This window comes from Phodopus roborovskii, unplaced genomic scaffold (assembly GCF_943737965.1).
Source record: "Phodopus roborovskii unplaced genomic scaffold, PHOROB, whole genome shotgun sequence".
Lineage (NCBI taxonomy): Eukaryota > Metazoa > Chordata > Mammalia > Rodentia > Cricetidae > Phodopus > Phodopus roborovskii.
This window is the reverse complement of record NW_026126611.1, coordinates 6,161,418-6,182,608: the sequence shown is the minus strand read 5'-3', so window position 1 is coordinate 6,182,608 and position 21,191 is coordinate 6,161,418. Positions and strand designations below refer to the sequence as shown.

The window sequence follows — 21,191 nt, the reverse complement described above, 5'->3', positions numbered from 1 at the left end:
CAGTTACAGACACCCGACTGGTTATCCTGGAGAATCTGGTGCCAGAGAGTGTAGAGGAATTTAGGAGCAGGATAAACAACTTTCTCCGATATCTCTGGGACTGTTTGCTATACATTATATAATTAAATCTGTTAGGGGATTTACATGACTTCTAGGTTTTAAGAATAATATTTCAACTACCTATGATTTATTGATCCTCTTACAGAAAGGAATAAAAATGAAGCATGATAGGATCACTAACGTTCCCACACATAGTTTACAGATTTTATTAACAATCAAATACATTTCGCACTTACATAGGAAAATAAATGCTTCTTTGATCAATAATTAAATGGAACCTACCCAGGACCTTTCAGGGTTCTCAGAAGGTACCAGATGTCCAGAAGTAAGATGCCAGCTCTCCAGGATCAGTAGAATAGCGCTTTGCTAGAACCTACTTAAAAATTTACCAAACAGCTTTCCTATTAGTAGTTTAACTGCAATTACAACAGGAAAAAAAAAAAAAAGCCAGTGTTTTTACTTAGTTTTAGATATAGCTCACACACAACATGAATCAATCCTGACTCTACAGCTAAGACACTTTTTTTTATAAAGGTGCTTGACAGAAATTCGGGTCTCATGTTAGACCAAGAATTTCAGATGCAATAAGGCAGTTTCTGAACTCCAAGTTTATTTAGTGCATGACAGTTGAAGCAGCAGATACTGCCTCAAAGGAAATACTTAATGTGCTTCCTTATTCCCCCACCCAGTGCTGATTATACTAGTGTCTATCATGTTCAACCCTGACGGGGAACACACTGCTGATCTAGTTACTCACGCTCCTTCCCAGACGAATGGTATGTGTTGCACTTTTTTTTTTTTTTTTTTTTGACTGGGGGTGGAGCTCGGGTTAAGACAGGGTTTATAGGCGTGCACCACTATGTCAACTACTTGTCTCTACTTTTAAAAAGACAGCTAAATCATCTAAACCTCGTTTTCCACTGGATGATGTAAGTCTTTAGTTTGTGAATTCTCTTGGTCTCTTAAATGTATGCATCAAGGAGAAGACTTAAACTTAATGAGCCCCGTGTGACCCTCATTCTCGACAACGGAAAGCCACAGCAAAAACAGAGCCTCATAGAAATTCCAACACTGAGGGTTTGTTTTTTTTTTTTAAATCTGAGTGCTTAGGAGGAGTCAAAGTTGTACAAGTTAGTAGTCCCTGCAAATCCGTAAGTTCAAGACACACGATGACCTAACAGGCTTGTATTCAAGTCTCCCCGTCCAAGTCCCACTTCCCTAGAAGGTCTGTTTGAGTCCACTGCTCGTAAACGAAGGGTAAGTGGTAACCATGTGACCCTCGTTAGCCCAGTCACTGTACCATACCATACACCCCACTCAGAGTTTTCTAAGTCCTTCCCTACACAAGCGTAAACATAAACAAAGAGCCATCAGGAATGGATCAGCCTTTGACATTCAACACACCAGGCTAGCTTCTACAGAGAATTCTTAAGAAGGGCTTTGAATGTAAGTATCTCTTTAACTTCAGACTTCAATATTGAAACTGCCAAGTTCCTCCATTTTTCCATTAAAAAAAAAAAAAAGGTAAATATACTTGAGGAGAGAATTAGAAGGTAAAGTTGGGACAAATTACTAAGTAGGTTTAAGAAAAAAACTCAATTTAAAAAAAAATGCAGGGGCTGGAGAGATGCCTCAGTGGCTCAGTGCTTACTGCTCTTGTAAAGGATCCTAGTTCAAGTCCCAGCACCCACATCAGGTGGCTTAAAGCCACCTCTGACTACTCCAGCTCTAAGGGATCCAACAATCTCTTCTAGCCTCCATGGGCACCTGCGCTCACATGAACAGACATACACAGTCACACATAGTTAAAAATAAGCCTTTAAAAAAAATACTCCAATAAAAAATAACAGTTGCATGCTTAGGGTTGCTGGGCGCATTCTTTTTGATATTAAACCCAAATGAACTATTCAGTAATGGAACTCTAAATGGCATGTCCAACTGATAAAACATTATCAGTCACTAGATAATTAGGAAAATGGTCAAACAGTGTGAAAAGGCAAATTCACAAAGGGCCCCTATGGCATTTCGGCAGTGTACAACTCCATGTGCAAACACTGCACAGAGATGCTCTGTCACCTGGTCATGCAAAGGGTCTTCCCTTTATTGAATAACAATATAAAACCCCTCTGGTGGCTTTAAATTCTTGAAGCAACATGCAGAAAAAAAAAAAATGAAAATAAATGTCTCTGAAAACTAATGACCTCACTCAGAAATCCATTTGCCTCTCCCAAGGAAAGTGTCAGCTGGCCCACAGTATAGTTCTGAGATATACAATTAATGGGACTGAATGGCTTCCCAGAATGCCCTGTGGCCTAGTCCCCATGGTTGACGTCATCAGGTAGACCCTAATGAGCCCATCTTGAGCGCTTTCATACGATACACAGTTGGTTCGTAAAGACAACATTAAATGTTTCCTCATCTCTGCCTATAGAAAACCCCAGAAGTACAATCGCATTCCTGTCACAATAAAACAGTTCTCAGTGAGCAACCAAGCTCCGGGGTCTGATGGTCTGTTTCCAGTACTGAGGTAGAGCCCAGGGCCTTGCATGGCACAGACAAGGCTCTACCACGGAACGATACCCTTAGCCTCAAGTTACAGGTTTAGAACGGGAAGCTGTGACCATTAAAAAAGACCACTATCTGACATCCTTTATACACAGGGTTAAATCAAAATGAGGGGTTTTTAATAGAAAAGGGAACTGTTCAGGGAAAAACGCCGTCTTTTCCTAGCTGCAGTAGAACAGGATTCCAGGCTCTCCCTCAGGCCCCCAAAACATAGAGAAGGGCTATTTCTGATGGTCTTATAATGACAAGTTATGGCGTCCTAGCCACAAGGCTTCAATGAAAGTGTCAATCAGGAGTAATTCACACAGAGTATATACTGTTCTCAAACAGTTGCCTAATAATAAATTTAATTAAAGATAAGAAATTATCATAACATTATGTTCATCAAATATGTGGATACGCGTCAATAAATGTTACAATAAAGCGGTCATAGTTACTGCAGTACTCTATACTACTACAAAAATAGCCATCGAAGACCTAACACACTCAGCATGATAAGGCTTTACTTCTTACAAGCTGCGTATCTTTCAGTGACATTCTCCCAGTTGATCACATTCCAAATAGCTTTCAGATAATCGGGTCTGACATTTTTATACTGAAGGTAATAGGCATGCTCCCACACGTCAATCCCCAGCAGCGGAATAAGGCCTATCAAGAAGAGGGGAAAAGGTTACTCTTCAAACACATCATCCAATTGCTTCTTATATCATAGAAAATTTGCATAAGGGTGACTATTCATACAAAAACATTTTGCATTTTTATTCTGGAAGAAAACATAATAAATCTGTATAACAGTCCCCGGAAAGTCAGTTAGTTTACAGTATCTAATACCTGCTCTTAAAATAGCAACAGAATCATTTAACATTGAGCCCCAGCCTTGCTCAGTGTCGGTCTGAGCCACAGTGAGGTATGCTGCCTGCAGAGGCTGAGGCTCTAAGCATCCCTTCCAAGCTCTGAGCACCAAGGGTTTGGAGGGGAGAAGTCTGAAGAACCTTCTCTATTCTCCAAGGGCAATTTTAGTTTTCGTTTAGTTTTAGTTTAGAAAAATGATTACTACCTTCAGAAATTAAATGGTATAAATGAAAAATGAATGTGTGTGTGTGTATGTATGTATGTATGTATGTATGTATGTATGTATGTATGTACATCCTCAAGCCAGATATGGTGGCACAGGTCTGTGTTCCCAACCATGGGAGACTGAGGCAGAGGGTATTGAGCAGGCCAGACCACCTTGATCAGCAAAGCAAGACTCAAGCTTTTCTTTGCAAACATCTCCACCAGTTTATCTAGACCAGTATGAGGGACATAACTTTGTTACTAATAGAGTAGCAATATTTTAATGACTTTCCAGGCTAAGGCACTTTCTGTGTGAAGAGAAAGGACTATAGAAACCAGAGCCTCTCGGTGAGGTACCCTGAGAAGTACAGACTCTGTGAACAACTTTCTGTATGTAAGTTTCTCACGGCTTTATCGGCGTCTGCGGCATCTTACCGCCCCCAAAATACATTTATATTCCCCCAAAATCTGAGTAAATGCAGAAAAGAAAGAGACATGGGCAGGACTGGGAAGAGAAGCAGAGAGCCTCCGATGAGCCCTCACAGCAGAGACGGGAGGGCCACAGCCTAGCGCTGCACACCTCGGCCACATTTTATAAAGGACATCTACTCCAACTGGGCCCAGGGAAGAAAAGAGCATTGCTGAGCCGGGGGTGGGGGGTGGGGGGTGTCTCATACAGGAAGCCCTGCGGAAAGGCAGGCGTGCAGGACCTGAGTTCCGTCCAGTTCAACCGCAACACTCAGAGAGAGCACAAGGTCCCAAGGCAGGCTCCGCTTCTGTGTGCGCCTTCCCTCTCAAAGCTTATCTAATCTTGCTTAGCTTTTTACTGTAATGTATATTTATAATTAAAACTGACCCTAATTTTCCACAGGATGAAGCGGGACTTGTGACTGAAACATTATTATTAAGGAGCCTACAAAAATCCAAGTGTTTATTTTACAAAATATCAGCTTCTGTTGTGACGACTCCAATATAATCTAGTAACATTGGCTCAGATTACTACACATTCCTAAGTCTAAACTCTGCTACTTCACCTCATTTCTAGCTCACTGCTCTCTGGAAAAGGGTATCTCGGGAGGGAAAAGATGAAGAGTTTTAAAGCTTACCTGTGGTTCCTTGCAGTGGGTCCTGATTAGAGCAGGCAGCAATCTGTAAGCGACCCTGCTCCTTATTGAAGCCAAGCCAGCCCCAGCCTGAACCCTGAACTCCAACAGACACAGCAGTCAGCTTCTCCTTAAACTTCTCAAAGGACCCGAAGTCACGTTTGATAGCCTCCAGCAACTCTCCTGAAGGAAGAAAAAGATTTCAAAAACCGCAATAAAATGCTATGTTCATAACACTAAAATAAATACTCTTGTCAAAGAACCAACTGGACAACATCAGTCTAAAGACACAGACAACCAAGGGAGCCTGCCCCATGCCAGTGTTCCTGCTCCGGGAGCCAGACACTAAGCTGAGAGTCTCCATTAGAATCATTTTTAATGAAGGCTGATTAATGCAGTTAGGGATTTCTTCCATCCCTGTGCTATTTTTCACCAGGAAAGAAAGAACAGTCTCCATTGGCTTTCTTTTGGTTTTCTTCCCCCCCCCCCCATCTAACAGTTTTGACTTTGGCATCACTTGAAAGTTAGTGCTGCTACTCAGTGTTCTTTCTCCAAGTCTAGATCTTCCCATCTTTTTCGGTTTTTTGTTTTGACTTTTCAAGACAGGGTTTCTCTGTGTAGCCCTGGCTGCCCTGGAACTCACTCTGTAGACCAGGCTGGCCTCGAACTCACTGAGATCCACCTGCCTCTGCCTCCCAGTGCTGGGATTGAAGGTGTGCGCCACCACCACCCAGCGGTTCCTCCCATCTTTATCAAACTATTCTTAAAAGAACTCTTGTCTCTTTTGCTATTGAGCTAACGGTGCACTTTACGAGGGCTGGAGCTCGATGAACAGACCTGACTGGCATTCATGAAGCCCGGGATTTGACCCCAACAAAGTAAGGGAAAGAGAAACGGGGGGGGGGGGGGGGGACGACGACAATCACACACACACAACCTGGTCTCAAACTTCTGACCCTCCTGCCTCCACCTCAACGATGCTGGGACTGCAGGCATGTGGTACCCCGTCCCTAGCTCGACCCCTTATTCTGCAGCAATATAGAATTAGCCCTGCATTAGGCACATAACCTGAACCGAGGGGCCCAACATGCCACTTCCCTCATCCTACACAAGTGGTACAAGCCGTGCATCAGAAACGTCGGCACCACCTTGACACGCTTTAAACCCTGCTCACGGGCTCGCAAAACCTCGCAGGTATCAAGTCCTGGTCTGAAGCACTTGAGAGAGTAAATGAGTAAGGCAGGCTGCCTTTTTAGCGATGGTTTAAAAAGAAAAAAAAATTAACAACAGGAGTCTGGGAATGTACCTCGGTAGAAGGTTGACCTAGCACGTGGGAACGCGTGGAAAACCAGGTTCCACCACCACAGAGACCAGGGGTAGAGGGGGGTGGGGGGAGGGGGTGGGGGTGGGGGAGGGTAAAACAACGCAAGCAGATGAGTAGGGCACACGTAAGAGGGAGAAGAAACCAGGGTGGAGCTTTACCCCACAGCCCGCACCTTCCCTAATGGATAACTGAAGGCACCTGAGTCTCCACAAGCCCCAGGGACATCAGGAGGACCTCCCCAGCCATATGGACGAGGTGCTGTCATTACAGAAAACTGTGCACATCGCTCATTGCCCAAAGCGTTTCTTCCTGTTTTCGCTTTTATTTCCATGGAAAACTTACTTCCCTGGGACAAATGACTGTTTATATTAGGAATAGTAAACAAAGGCACTACCCCAGGAACTTTACATACAATCCTGAAAGCAGCCCCATAATCACCCCGTATAACACAGATGACACAAAAGTACACAGTACAAGTGGGTAGCCGTCCGTCACACCCCAGTGGGTCCAGGCTGGAAGTGACAGCTCATCTTTTCTAAGTGCTAGTTTTGTCCGGGCTTTCCCTAACAGTTTCCCTAAGAGAGGGCAGGCCAGAGAGAGAGAGAGAGAGAGAGAGAGAGAGGGGGGGGGGGGAGGGGGAGGGGGGGGCAGAGGGAGAAAGTGGGTGACAGAAATCCTTGGATCCATTCTCTACTCCTCCTCCCCTGTGAAACTTAACAACCTGCCACACCCTAACTATAAAAAATACACCAATATGATAACTCAGGGAAAATCCAGGTAACAAACAAATGGGCAGTCTTCTGGGGGGCAAAGGTCAGTGGGCACATATCTGCCATACAGAAGACACTGAGTTCAATCCCCAGAATAAAAAGACAGACAGACGCTGGTCAGTGGTAGCTCGTGAGGCGGAGGCAGGTAGGTTTGTGTGAGTTCGAGGCCAGCCTGGACTACACCAGCCTGAACTACAGAGAGAGAGTTCCAGGACAGGCTCCAAAGCTACACAGAAACCCTGTTTCAACCCCCCCCCCAAAAAAGGCAGGTATGAGGGAGTGGGAGAGTGGGGGAGCACTAGCTGGCTCAGAGAGCAACAGCACTTCCTCCACAAGCCTGGCGAGGCAGAAAAAGAAAACCAGCTGACCACGCTGTCCTGAGACACCTCCACACACATCATGCACAGATACACACTCAATAATAATACTAATAATGAAATAATAATAATAATGATGTATACTTTTAGCCAGGTGTGGTGGCACACAACTTTAATCCCAACAGCTGGATCTCTGTGAGTTTGAGGCTAACCCAGTCCTACTAATCTACACAGGGAGTTCCAGCCAGAAATACACAGAGAGACAACCTAAAAAAAAAAAAAAAAAAAAAAAAAAAAAATTGAATAAATAAATTTCTAAAGACTGTCTACATAAAGTTCCAGGCCAGCCACAGCTACACAGTAAAACCCTGCCTTTTAAAGAATAAATAAGAAATAAATAAGGAAAAACCAAAACCAACAGTCATTCCTACAGTACACCAAATATAAAGCTGTACTAGCAAATACCAACCTTTGGGTTCTCCACCACCATTAGGGCTCAGGTTCGTCCAGAAAATGGAGTGATTGATATGTCCCCCACCATTGAACTTCAGGGCAGGTTGAAGAGCAACCTGAGTCGTAACATCTCCTGAAATGTAAAAAGCAAGCAAACACCTATTAGAAATTCTTCCTCTGGCCGGGCATTGGTGGTGCCTGATCTACAGAGAGAGTTCCAGGACAGCCAGAGCAACACAGAGAAACCCTGTCTCAACAAATTAAAAAAAAAAAAAAAAAAAAAAAAAAAACCTTTCTAAATCTGCAAGAGTTCTACAATTAGGCATTACAACAAAGCATTTCCTTTTTTGTTCACAGAAGCACTAAACAAATAAAGCTCTGACTACATACACAAAGGGGGAGATTAAAATTAAGAAGCTTTTGGAACACTCTGGAGAGTTTTCTAAGTGTCAGATGTCTCCTTAAAGGAAACGCTTTCCCAACTGGGGTATTCCCGATTCACCATGACCTCATCCTTCCCGCCTCTGTTATTCCTAGATCAGAGTCTCTTCCCATATTCAAGGTTCATGTGATTCGCTTATTGCAAGCAAATCTTCCAGAATGTGGTAATTTCCTTGGTTTGGTCATTCAGGTCACACACAGTCATGCTGAAATACCAAATTTCTCCACTAGATGTCCCTAGTCAACCAGATGTCAACCAATTTCCCAGACCGGAGAGTCAGTAAAAGTACATTTAAGAAGTGAATTTTACTACGTAGATTTTTTTTTTTCAAGCAATACACATAATCTAGAGACATGGCTGCCAATTATTTTTTTTCTTTTCAAAACGACTAATAGATTTAAAAGGCAGCATACTATCTTAACTAGCCATTAAAATAATATTCCTAGGAGTTAAGGATTGGCTCAACAGGTAAAAAACAAAAAGTCTAGCCAGGAAAATGTGTCAACCTGACCTGAGCTCATAGTCTGAGTTCAGTTCTTGGATACACAGGGGAAGGAGAGAATCAACTCCCAGGTTAACCTCTGACCCCTACCAGCCGGATGTGGTTTGCTACTACCCCAGCATTCCCGTATACATCACCAGAGGTGCAAACACAAAAGCTCACATACTATGGATTTAAAGTGTACATAAATAACCAACTATTTTTCCATTTTTTGTGACAGATGCTGTCTACCACCAAATAGGAATTTTTCTCGTGCACTTTGACCCCAAAGTTAAACCAAGGAAGGTTCCAAGTCTACCAGCGCTGGCCTGTCGGACTGTTAAGTCCCAACCCCTGCGTTTTCCTCTTCCACAATTAGGAAAGGGTGTGCAGCGGGAATTCCGCTGGGGCTTCTCGGGGGCCGGGGAGCCCCAGTCACAGACTGACCAATCGTACTCGTGTCCGAAACAATGACATAAGCAGGGCGCGGGCTGCCGCCTCCCGCACGTGCTGCCGGGCCACCGGCGGATCGCTGGCTCTGAGCGGCGGCCCGGCCACCTTGCCACTCAAGGGCACCTGGCTGACCCAGCCTGGGCGCTCTCAGCCCTCGGGCAAATGGCTGCCACTGCTACCTGAGCAGGCAAACTTTCCCAAAGCCACGTTATGTAACCACCGCCGGCCTTTTTTTTTTAAACGTCCATGTGCAAAACAAAAACTAATAAACACTCACCGTGCAAAAGAGCAGCGGTGTCCGGGAGCTGCCTCTAAAGGACTGACTTCCAGTTCACCGATGGCAGCTGGCAACACGGGTGACGAAGACGGACACCACCACCCCCCAAACCCCCACCCCGGCTCCAATAAATAGCAGCAATCGGGGACTGACTTCTGAGGTCTGTGCAAACCTGCATCGAGGCAGCGCCCCTCCCGGCCGGTGAAAAGGGGTGGAGGGGGGGGGAGAGGTCGGTCAGGTGGGGACGCGGCGCCCACCCGGGCCCCTCGCACCTACCCTTGGCCAGGGCCTCGCGGTACTTCTCCTCGGTGGCGTTCAGATTGTTCACGTAGGCCGCGTGGTGCTTGCTGTGGTGCAGCTGCATGATGTGCGCGTTGATGTGCGGCTCCAGCGCGCCGTAGTCGTAGGGCAGGTCGGGGAGGCTGTGCTTGTGCCGGGAGCCCGCCGCGCCCGCCGCGCCCGCCGCCGGGGCCAGCCTCCTGCCCGCGCTGGAGGGAGGGAGGGGGGGGACACAGAGCGGACACCCGCCGTCAGGACGGCGACACCCCGGGACCCACCCCGCGGAGGACGCCCCGGGCCCCGGCGCTCACCTGCACGCCGCCCGGCACAACATGCTGAGTCGCTCCCCGCAGCCGCTCTCCCCACGACACGGCCGTTCGCTCTTCAGCGCGCGTCCGCTCCGCCGCGTCCGCACGGCGTCTGCAAGGACGGCGCGAGGCGGTGACTCTGCCGGCCGCGACCATCAGCGCGGGGGGGGAGGCGGCGACACGGGCGCCCGGCCCGCGCCTAAGCGGCGCCCGGAGAAGCCAAGGCGTCCCCCGCACCGAGTTGGTAGCGCCCGCAAGCTTGCCGAGGCCCCGCCCCCTGTGTGGCCCCGCCCACAGCCCGGCACTGGCCCCGCCCCAGCCTGGGGTGGGGGTGTGGGCTGTGGGGCATCCCCTCCTCTTTCCCGGCTCGCCCCTTGGAAGCCCCGGACCTCGTCCTCCGGGAAGCCACGGCCCTGCTGCTGGTCAGAGCTGTGTTGTAACCAGGGCCCCTCTGAGCCAGCTACTTGTGCCCGGAATGACCTTCCCTGTTGACTTCTCCAGGCCCGAGTCAGGACCGCAGCCAGGTGTCTTGATCTCCCCACAGGCAGCCCAGCAACAGGGCTGCTGCTGCACCTTAAACCAGGTCTCAGGTTTGCATGTGTCCATCTTTTGTTACCCCTGGGGTTGGTATTCCTGACTCCAGGTGCAGCTTGCCGAGCCTCGCAGTTAACGAGTGAGAGTCGGAATTACCTGGACCCTGCACGATTTGTGGCTTCTGTCACTCCCAAAAACCAGCTGCTCAACCAAAAATAAAAGGACATTGTTTCCCTTTGTGGCCTTATAGTCTAATAGTCTAAACGTTTTCATAACAATTATATATAGACTTTAAGACGGCCTTCCTCTGCCACGGGTAGGATTTGGGTTTAAGCCTTCATTTGTTAGAACACATTATCAAGGGAAACAGAAGGCCGGTGGCTGCATAGTTACCCCCTTTGCAAACCTCCCAAGGATGACTGGGCTCGGGGTAAGAGGAATTGTTGACAAGCCTCAAGAGAAGTGCTGAGTGCCTGTGCTTGGGTGAAGTCAGGAATGGTGATGGTAGGCGTTAAGTGGGAAAGGTGCATGCAGAGGCGCCTTTCAAAACACAGGCTGTGTAAGAACAAGACAGGCTTGACAGCTGAGCATGGCGGGACACCTCTGTAATCCCAGTACTCTGGATGTCTGCATGCCAAGGCCGGAGGATTGGGAGATCAAGGCGTCTGGGCTACACATTAAAACCACACGCGCACACTCGCACACATGCACGTACAGATACTGGAGTTGGCTGGGAGGTGGCTCAGTGGGTAGAGTGTCTGCTGTGCAAGCATAAGAATATGAGTTCAGATCCCCAGCACCCACATAAAAGCTGGCTGTGGTGGTACCTAGCTGGAGGTCCTGTGCTGCTGGGGTAGTGGTGGAGGCAGATGGTACACAGGGAATCGATGAGCTTCAGCTTCAGGGAGAGACCCAGTCTTTCAAAATAAGCTAGAGACCGATTCAGGAAGATAGCTGCTCTCTGGCCTCCGTGAGAACAGCACCCACAGTGTGTATGCACCCGCATGAACATGTACATACACCACACACATATAAAAAGGGGATGGGGAGACAGGCTGAGCTCTATCGTTGGGGTGTGAGGTACATTTCCCATGAATGAGCTCAGATTTAGAGGAAACAACCTGGTGTGTCTTTTTATATCACCAGTTGGTGACTGCTGGCTTCTTCAAGCTATTGGTACCAGATAATAGGATCCCAGGGCCTGGAAACAGTACAGCTGAAATGAAGCCCCTGGACATGGTGGTACATGCATGTACTCCAAGCACTCTGGAGGCAGAGGAAGGAGATGTCTTCAAGTTCCAAATACTACAAATGGGAAGACAGGCAAGCTCCCCTTTTTTGAGACATCAGCCCAAGCAGGCCAACTTCAGTTTAAGCCAAAGGGAGACATCAATAATTAAGGGGGGGGGGACCTAACAATGAAGAATAGCAAGCCTTTATTGAGTTGTGGGTGAGGGGAGACTAAAGTTTGGTAATTGTGCATTACTCATGAACATAGTTGCAAAAGATATCCTTCTTGTATGCAAATATTGGCCTTGAGGTTTCCAGGATGTCAGGCAGAGGCTTTAGCAGAGGAACTGCTGAGTCTTTCTTGACATCATCATCTTGCATAAACATCTTAGCCTCATGGTTTGGTTTGGACCGCACTGCATGGCTGAAGGACAAGAAGTTCTGGAGACTCCGAGGGAAATGGGTTGGGGCAGAAGAAACATGCTCCAGAGAGCAGCAGACCAACTTCTCACTGTGCTGGGCTCTTCAAGGAAACGTTTCCCAAATTTGCAACAGGTTGAGTTGAGTCTGACTGGAGCTAAACCAGGAGGGGCAGACACAACATGAAGACACAGACATGCAAATGTTTCATGCCACTTAAGTCACCCACTGGGTGGGCAACTTGGGCAAAGAGTCACAGTTTGTAGCAATGGTTCTCTAAATCCACGCTGTAAAAGCTAGCAGGAAGCTAGCGTGTTGTGGCCTCCAGAGGGCTTTTGGGGGGGGGGGATTGTTATGCCGGTTTCTTATAACAGTTTCTCCTCGGTTTTGTCATTGGTGTAGCCATCTTGAACCCCAGTTGTGTTGACTTATTAAGTCGTAAGGGCCCCTGGTCTATAAACATTGTGGCCTTATAGTGGAGTATGCTTTTAACGGTAACAGTTACAGTCCTGTGTTGCCTGCTTGCTTTTAACAGGTAACAGTTAGGGTCCCGGAGTTTGCCCCACTTCCCCCCTTGTGGGAATCCCCACTTGTTGCAAATGTATCTTTGATTCATTGTAAAATAAAAAAAAAAATCTGAAATTCTGTCAGCTGGAAGGAATGTTGGCACATTTGCGAATTGTGTGATTTGTGTTCTTGAAGGACCAAAAATTAAATGTAATGAAAGTTTAAAAACTTGGGCCCTAAATCTATACAGAGAAAGGGAACTTCTCATGGTAAAGGAAAGTTTTAACTCCTTGAATCGGGAGTGCCATGGCTGGCGCCTGAGCCCTCTCTCAGAGAAGGGGAGGTGACTGGCCACCACCCACATCAACATTCCTATGTCTGCTAATTGCTGGTCATAAAGGTCCCCTGATGGCTGTAAAGATCCCTCAGTGCAGGGGTTAACTGAAAGGCCCTGTGACCCTGTAACCCTGCAAGCCCCTGCCCTGTCTTATCTTTCTCAAATGTATCTTGCTTAAAATATATAGTTACTGCTTTAGTCTGTACTTTGTGTGACCTTAAGTAGCCATGGAAACTCTGGAATTTGTGGCCTTCAACCTCATGGTCTTGCCCTTTAAAAGCTTCCTTTTACGCCTGGTTGGCAACTCATACCCCCCCCCAAGCTGGCCAGCTTGAAAAATAAAGAGAAACCTTTGCGTTTGCATCAGAATTGTCTGGCTCCTTGGGTTGGTCTAGGGCTCTGGGAACCTGACACAACAGTTCTGTTACTGGAAATTTCCTTGGGATTTTGGGTTCTACCCATTTTATGTAACCTTTCTTTTGCTTAAAAACACACACACACACACACACACACACACACACACACACACACACACATGGGAATTGAGAGTTTGGGAATTTTGGCTTTAGGATTTCAGCACTACACTTTTCCAGAACTGTAACTATAGAACTTTTACATTTTAGGGATTTGGATTCTTTTGGGATTTGGATTTGGTTCCTTTGGGACTTCAACATTTGGAGGAGGGGAAAGGAGGAGAGAGACAAACATCAGCTTATGCTGGGAATAATTCATCCCTTGGGCTGACAGGATGACTCAAACTCGGCCAATGTACTATTTAATATAGCAAGTTCAAGGCCAGCCTGGGTCACATGAGACCTGTCTCAACACACACACACACACACACACACACACACACACACTATCAGCAGGAAGAACATGGCTCCCAACAGCATATAGCGCAGTTCCCCAGTAAAATTTGTTGGAAATGCAGTAGTTGTTAGGCATCTAGGCACTGGAGCCTCCTCGGGAACCATGTGACTCACACTGACTGGGTGGACAGGATGAACATTACAGAACAAGACAGAAAAATGACTTTCACCAGCCGTTGGTGGCACACACCTTTAATCCCAGCACTTGGAAGGCAGAGGCAGGTAGATCTCTGTGAGTTCGAGGCCAGCCTGGTCTACAGAGCAAGTTCCAAAAGCTACAGAGAAACCCTGTCTGGAGAAACAAAGCAAAGCAAAAAGTGACTTTCAAAGGATGCCTTTCTTTTTGCTGATGTAAATTTTCTAGTTGATCGGATGTCCCCCAAAGGATGTGTCTTGAAGGCTTGGTCTGGAGATGCAAGGTAAAACCTTCAGGAGGTGAGGCCAGTGGAAGACATGAAGTCACTGGAGGAATGTTCTTGAAGAAGTTTCTGGGAGCTTCCTGGCAGGATGAGATGAACAGGGTTCTTCTGTATGTACTTCTGCCGTGATGCACCATGCTGGCATAGGTCCCAGACAACAGAGGTGAACAATCAAGAGACCACGGGATGAACTCTGAAACCAGGAGGAAAGAAACAGCCAATATGTTTACCATTCATTCAAAGCAATGCGGAATGCCGCTTGGCAGTATATAAAAGTGACTTCCGTTATACTTTGATGTCCTATTGGGAATGGATGGATTTCGATACTATCATAAGTCAACTGCCATGGTAGTTTGAATGCAATTTGTTTCCATTAGCTCATGAGGAGTGGCACTATTAGAAGGTATGGTTTTGTTGGAGTGGGTGTGGCCTTGTTGGAGGAAGTGTGTCACTGTGGGGGTGGGCTTTGAGGTCTCCTATGCTCAGGATACCACCCAAAGTCTCAGTCAACTTCCTGTTGCCTGCAAGATGTACAACTCTCAGCTCCTTCTCCAGCACCATGTCTGCCTGCATGCCACCATGCTCCTCACCATGATGATAATGGACTAAACCTCTGAAACTATAAGCCACCCCAATTAAATGTTTTCCTTTATGAGAGTTGGTATGGTCATGTTTCTCTTCACAGCAACAGAAACCCTAACTAAGACAGCTACTTAATAAATATTTACTGGGGTCGGTTAGCTGGCTCACTGGATAAAGGGTAAAGGTACTTGCTGCCAAAGCTGAGGACCTGAGTTTGATCCTTGGGACCCACGTTGACCCCTGACCTCCACACACTTCAGTTTTCCACACACATACCCACATGCACACAGGATAAATAAAATATAATTTTAAAAATAATCAAATACTGGAGCTAGAGAGATGGCTCAGCGGTTAAGAGCACTGGTTGCTCTTCTAGAGGATCGGGTTCAAGTCCCAGCACCCACATGGCAGCTCCCAACTGTCTGTCTGTAACTACAGTTCCAGGGGATCTGATACCTTTATACCAAAGCATATAAAATAAAGTTAAATAAATTATTAAAAAATAATCAAATACCAGGGTATGATGCACACCTTTAATCCCAGCACTCAGGAGACAGAGGCGGCGGATCTCTGTGAGTTCAAGGCCAGCCTGGTCTACAGAGCAAGTGCCAGGACAGTCAGAATTACATAAAGAGACCATGTCTAAATAAATAAATACATATGTACATTCATACATACATACAATAAAAAAAATAGGGGTGGGAAAGATATGGCCTAGTGATTAAGAGCATGCACTGCTCTTCCAGAGGACTGAATTTGGTCCAGGTCATGCAGTTTTCAGTTTTCAACTGCCTGTAATTCCCATTCCAAGGCATCAATACCTGTCTTGTCTCTGCAGGTACCCTTGCCCACACACATTCTTTCTCTCTCTCTCTCTCTCTCTCTCACACACACACACACAATTTAAAATTAAACTTTAAGCTGGGATGTGGTAGCACATGCCTTTAACCCCAGTACTCTAGAGGCAGAGGGTCTCTGAGTTCAAGGCCAGCCTAATCTACAAGAGATCTAGGACAACCAGGACTACACAGAGAAATCCTGACTCACAAACAAAACAAAGTTAACACTTAAAAACATCGGGGGCTAAAGAGAGGGCTCAGGGGTCAAAAATGTGTACTAATTTTTGCAAAGGCACCCACATTAGATGACTCACAGCTGCCTATAACTCCAGATCCAGGGAATTCAGTGTCTCTGACTCTGTGGGCCCTTGCACCCATGCACATACCCCCACAGACACAAATCATAAAAATAATAGTTAACTCTAAAAATAGATACCAATTACTTTTATGGCGCATAAAAAAATGGAAAATTAATTTCAGTAGCATCGTTAGATGTGCACCACAACCCTTTCTCAGGGCCTTTCTGTCGTATTAAATTGACAGTTTGCTTCACGTGGAATCCACCAGGGGGCTCCACTTTGAAGACTAGCAAGACTAGCTCTCACCTCACAGTTAAGAGAACACAAGTGGATTCTGTACCACACCACGACTCTTATTTCCCAGTGATTTTTGTAAAAGTTTTAAAGTCCAGTGATAATCTTTGTCTGAGTTAAGCATGTCATTGGGACTTACATTGTGGTTAGTTCCTTTCTTTTTTTGTTTTGTTTTGTTTTGTTTATTTCAAGGCAGGGTTTCTCTGTGCAGCCCTAACTGTCCTGGAACTGGCTGTGTAGACCAGGTCAGACTCAAACTCAGAGACCAGCCTGTCTCTGCCTCCTAAATGCTGGGATTACAAGTGTGCACCGCCACCGCTGGCAATTTTGTTTTGCTTTGTTGTTTAGGCAGGTCTTGCTAGGTAGCCCAGGCTCCCCTCACATTTATAATCTCTGCCTCTGCTCTTGGATTTTGGGATCACACACATGCTAAAGTTTTCATGTATTCAGTATTTGCGGTCAACTGTCGTCATTTCCCCTTTGAAGCTGAAATTGTGTATAATTTGGCTTGTGGGAAAACCCTCCAAGCTGATTCCTGTGATTTCAGATTTTACTTTTGGCATTTATACTCCATAATGAACAATGGCCAGGCTACATACTGTTTAAAATAGAATTGTAACCTACAGCCTGTGGCAACTGCCTCAAGTAGTCAAAACCCTTATTAATGATAACAGTCCTGGAAGCCACCCTGCTGCACCCAGGCCAATAGGAAGTCAGTGTGCTCTTTACTCATAATCCAGGAAGCCAGACCATACCCTCTCTTCTATAGCCATTCGCAATGCCCAGGACTGGATTAAACACTGGCAGCTTCTCCAGTTTTCGCCCAACTGTAAACCCGGTGGCCTCAAACACCCTCTGAAGTTCAGGATGACCTTGATCCTCCTGCTGACACCTCCTGAGTGCTCAGTGTGTAAAGTTGAACCCAAGGCTTCAGGTATCAGGGGCACTCCCTCAGCTGAGCTGCTCTAGCCTCCACTTTCAACATAGCCAACGATGCTCCTCTGTTCGCCTTCCAACTAGTCACCTACTTGCTGCTGCCCAGTGCCCAGCCCCCAATAAAGGCACAGCTTGGAGCAGCCCCTTTCCCACTGGGAAGCCTCCTCTGCCTGCCCTGGAATCTCTGCAGTCATGACTTAGACTGATTCCCTCCCTCACACGCCAAACTCTAGAAGGCCGGCCGCTGCTGCTTATCAAGTTTCTAGTTTTTGAGTCTTTGCTTTTTTTTTTTTTTTTTTTTTTCTCATTTGGTTTGTTTGGAAACTTTATTGCCACGTAACGTGCATGCAAGAGATGCTCCCTTTTAATGCTGGTTTGATTGGTTTTGATAAGTGCATATCTGGGTAGCTCAGGTAAAGAACCAGCACACAGGCGTGGGTAGCCACACGAAGGGTTACAGCCCTAAGTTCCTTTTCAGTAGCTCTCTCTCTTCTACCTGTAGTGCCTGCTGATCTCAAGTCTATCACTCCACTCCGGGTTAGCTCTGTCTTTTCTCCTAAGTCCTGTGGATATATCTTACTAACGCAGACACTTCCTCTGCATTTTAGGCTTAACAAAATATTTGACTTAAGCCCCCCCCCCGAACTAGGAGCAGAAGCTCTGGGTTTTTTTAAGTGGAAAACTGAAGTTAAAGGCTAGAGAGATGGCTCAACAGTTAAGAGCGCTTGGGTGCCCTTCCAGACAGCCTGAGTTCAGTTCCCAGAAACCACCCGGCCGCTCATGATCCAGTGCCCTCTTCTGGTGTTCCGGCACACATGTGAGACAAAGCACTTATACATGAAATACATAAATAAATTTAAAAGAAAACAGAAGTTAGAAGCCAAGAATGGGTACTATGTCCACTTACTGTTACCATTGGGGGAAACTCATCCCGTTTTGCCTTGGAGGATTTTTATATGTATAAATGTTTTGTTTATGTATGTGTACTGTATGTGTGCCTGAAACCAGCTGAGGTCGGAAGAGGGCATTATGGAATTTGTGAACCATGTGAGTGCTTGGAATTGAGCCCAGGTCTTCTGCAAGAGCAGTAAGGGCCTTTGACCTTTGGATGTGTCTCTAGCCCTTGCCTGGCAGTTTAAATGGCTATTATCCCAGGAAACCCCTTTAATACCTGGGAAGAAGGAAAATCCATCACCTTCAAAGCCCTTTCAGTAGACAGAATTGACAGTTACCTTTTTTATTAAATGGGCACATATTATACAAAATAATGGCTTAATTACATTTAAACATTTAATTTATGTATATACCTATGCGGCTGTGTGTGTGTGTGTGTGTGTGTGTGTGTGTGTGTGTGTGTGTGTGTGTGTGCTCACAGAGGACAAAAGAAGAGATCAAACTCCCTTGGAGCTGGAGTTACATGTGGTCATGAACCACTTGATATGGATGCTGGGAACTGAACTCAAGTCCTCTAGGAGAGCAACAAATTCTCTTAAGCCGTGGACTTAAGCCGTGGTACTCTCTTCTCTGTTTCTATGTGCGTGTATATATAGAGCTTTGATCATATTTCCACCTCATCACAATTTTTTGTTGATGTTGTCTTTCCTCCTACTGGTCCCCTTAGGACACTTACTTTAAAAACGTGTTTAAGAAGCTGCAGAGATAGCTCAGTTGTTGCTCTGGCTGCCTTCCCAGACACACAGGTGCAGTCCCCAGCACCTAAGTGGTGGCTCATAGCTTCAGGTCCAGACCTGCCACTCTCTTCTGACTGCCAGGCACCAGGCACACAGACATACATGCAGGCAAAACACGTTAAAAAAAAAAAAAATAAAAATGTAAAACCTAAAAATTTTAAAAATGTGTTCATATATGTACGTTCATATATGTGTGTCTGTTATTCTTGTGAACCACACATACGCCTACAGAGACCGGAAGGGGGCATCAGAACCCCCAGAACTGGAGTTACAGACAGTTGTGAGCCGCCACGTGGGTGCTGGGAATTGAACCCAGGCTCTTTGAAAGGGCAACAAGTGTTCTTAACCACTGAGCCATCTCTCCAGCCCCAAACTGACATTTCAAATTTAAACTTGGTTTTTCTGAACATCTTTGGTTTTGTTTTTGTACATCATTGTTTTTTACACTTGACATCTTTGGAGACAGTAACATAAAAATATTTGTGCTACAACATACATAACTTCAAAACCACAGCAACAGTATTATGATGGATTATAAACCACTTAATATAACCGAGTGATTATCACTCATCTATAGGACAGAGTGCTCCACAGGCACAGTACCAGAGTGTAGCGCTCAAACACTGCAAATGTGTCCTTCGTGTATCTCAATCACACTATCAATTTTACCTACAGCAAATTGGTTTGTTTCAATTCACTTTGGACTTTGGAGAGTTGTTTGACCTCTTGGCTAAGTGAACTTTGACAATTTAGATGTCTTGCTTCTACCTTTGCCTCCTACACCCATCACCCTCTTTATAACTCTTACGTTTCTGCATTATCCTCCCATCTTCCCAGTGAATATGTGCCTACTTATGCTGTGGAACAGTCTTTGTAGGTGGTAAAGATGTATTGCTCTACTTGTTAATAAAAGGCCGATTGCCCTATGGCTAGGCAGGGTTTTCGTGGCAGGATGCTGGGAAGAAGTAGGGCGGAGTCGGAGAAGTAGCCAGAAGACACAGAAGGAGCAAGACAGCTATCCACCAAGCATTTTTAATTCATAATAAGTCTCTTGAGTAGTTATTTGGGAAGCGATTGCAGAACAGAGCTGATCATGATCCCGACGAAAAATTCCAATTACTTTGTTATTTGTGTATATGTATTTCTACTCCTTGCTTTATTCACTTAACAGAATGCTTATTCGTTCCGAAGTAACAAATAACTTTTTGTTTGTTTGTTTTTCGAGACAGGATTTCTTTGTGTAACAGCTCTGGCTGTCCTGGAACTCTGTAGATCAGATTGGCCTCGAGATCCGCCTGCCTCTGCCTCCCGAGTGCTGGGATTAAAGGCGTGCGCCACCACCATTCCTGCACCCTCACCAGTAAATGGGATTTCCATGAATAGTTCCATTATAAACAGAGTCGATCCTCCACTCATGGTAAAGGATCTTCTCTCCGTGAGCATCATCTGTTCACGTCCTTCCTCGTTTTCTTTAGCTTTCCAAGGCCCCTGCGATGTAAACGGATATATTTTCTCTACCCTAGTGGGACTACACCGTGGCTCCTTTCCGGGACACCTTCACTGGGGATTAGCAGTTCTCATGGAGCCGGCTAAGCCGAGCGAGCCCAAGGACGCCCGTCCCATCTGAGAAGCGACGCCGTTCTTGCTGTGGTCAGGACGGCTGTGTGGTCCTGCTGGATGGAGGGCGTCCCGTCTGCAGAACCTGCTCTGGGACACCCGGGGCGCTCACCGGGGTCTGCAGCCTGCAGCCCGCCCCGAGCAGCCCGCGCGCGCCGCCCGCCCGCGCCTGCACCCGCGCTGTCTCTGCGTCCCGGCGCCGGCGCGCGGAAGGATCCCGCGCGGGAAGCCGAGTGTGCGGGCCCACAGCAGCCAATCGCGAGCCGCCTGCCCGGATTCCTCCGCCCAGGCCGCGCTGCCGCAGCCGCAGGTGGCCCGGCCGAGCGAGCGCGTCCAGCGGCGGCCGCCGTCCCGAGATGCCTCGCGGGTGACCTCCGACCCGGCGGGCCCGCCCTGCTCTGCGGCCGCTTCCCTGCCCGGCCCTGCCCTGCCCGGCCCGGCTGAGCTCGCGGAGCCCCGCGGGGCAGGTGCGGGACGCGGCGGCCGGCTCCTCCGCGCCCCGAGGCCCCGAGCGAGCGAGCGAGCGGGCCGGCCGGACCCCGTCCGCCTCCCGGCCCGGCCCGTCCGGTCCGCTCCTCGGCGGGGCGACCGGGGCAGTGCCCGAGCGGCGCGATCCGGGTGAGCGGGCGGCAGGGCGGGCGGCGGCGCGCTCGGGGCGGGGCGGGGCGGGGCGGGGCCTCGGGGCGGGGCGGGGCCGGCGGCGGGGCCTGGTTTCCTCCCTCAGCGCCA

General features: G+C 47.2%; 1 protein-coding gene across 1 annotated transcript; it reads right to left on the bottom strand.

Annotated features, from left to right (window-relative positions):
- Positions 1-250: 250 nt before the first annotated feature.
- Sod2 (superoxide dismutase 2) lies at positions 251-10,001 on the bottom strand. The gene is made up of 5 exons (XM_051206002.1): positions 9,892-10,001; positions 9,578-9,789; positions 7,665-7,781; positions 4,788-4,967; positions 251-3,273 (listed from the first exon to the last, which is right to left on the bottom strand). The coding sequence occupies exons 1-5, from the start codon at positions 9,912-9,914 to the stop codon at positions 3,128-3,130; spliced, it is 678 nt and encodes a 225-aa protein (XP_051061959.1). The 5' UTR covers positions 9,915-10,001; the 3' UTR covers positions 251-3,127.
- Positions 10,002-21,191: the final 11,190 nt, after the last annotated feature.

Excerpts from the sequence above, each read along its gene's own strand:
- Sod2 (XM_051206002.1), bottom strand. The coding sequence starts at position 9,914 with ATGTTGTGCCGGGCGGCGTGCAG. Across the intron at positions 7,782-9,577 it reads CCGCGAGGCCCTGGCCAAGG|GAGATGTTACGACTCAGGTT; the intron begins GTAGGTGCGAGG and ends TTTACATTTCAG. Across the intron at positions 3,274-4,787 it reads CCCACTGCAAGGAACCACAG|GCCTTATTCCGCTGCTGGGG; the intron begins GTAAGCTTTAAA and ends TCTTCTTGATAG.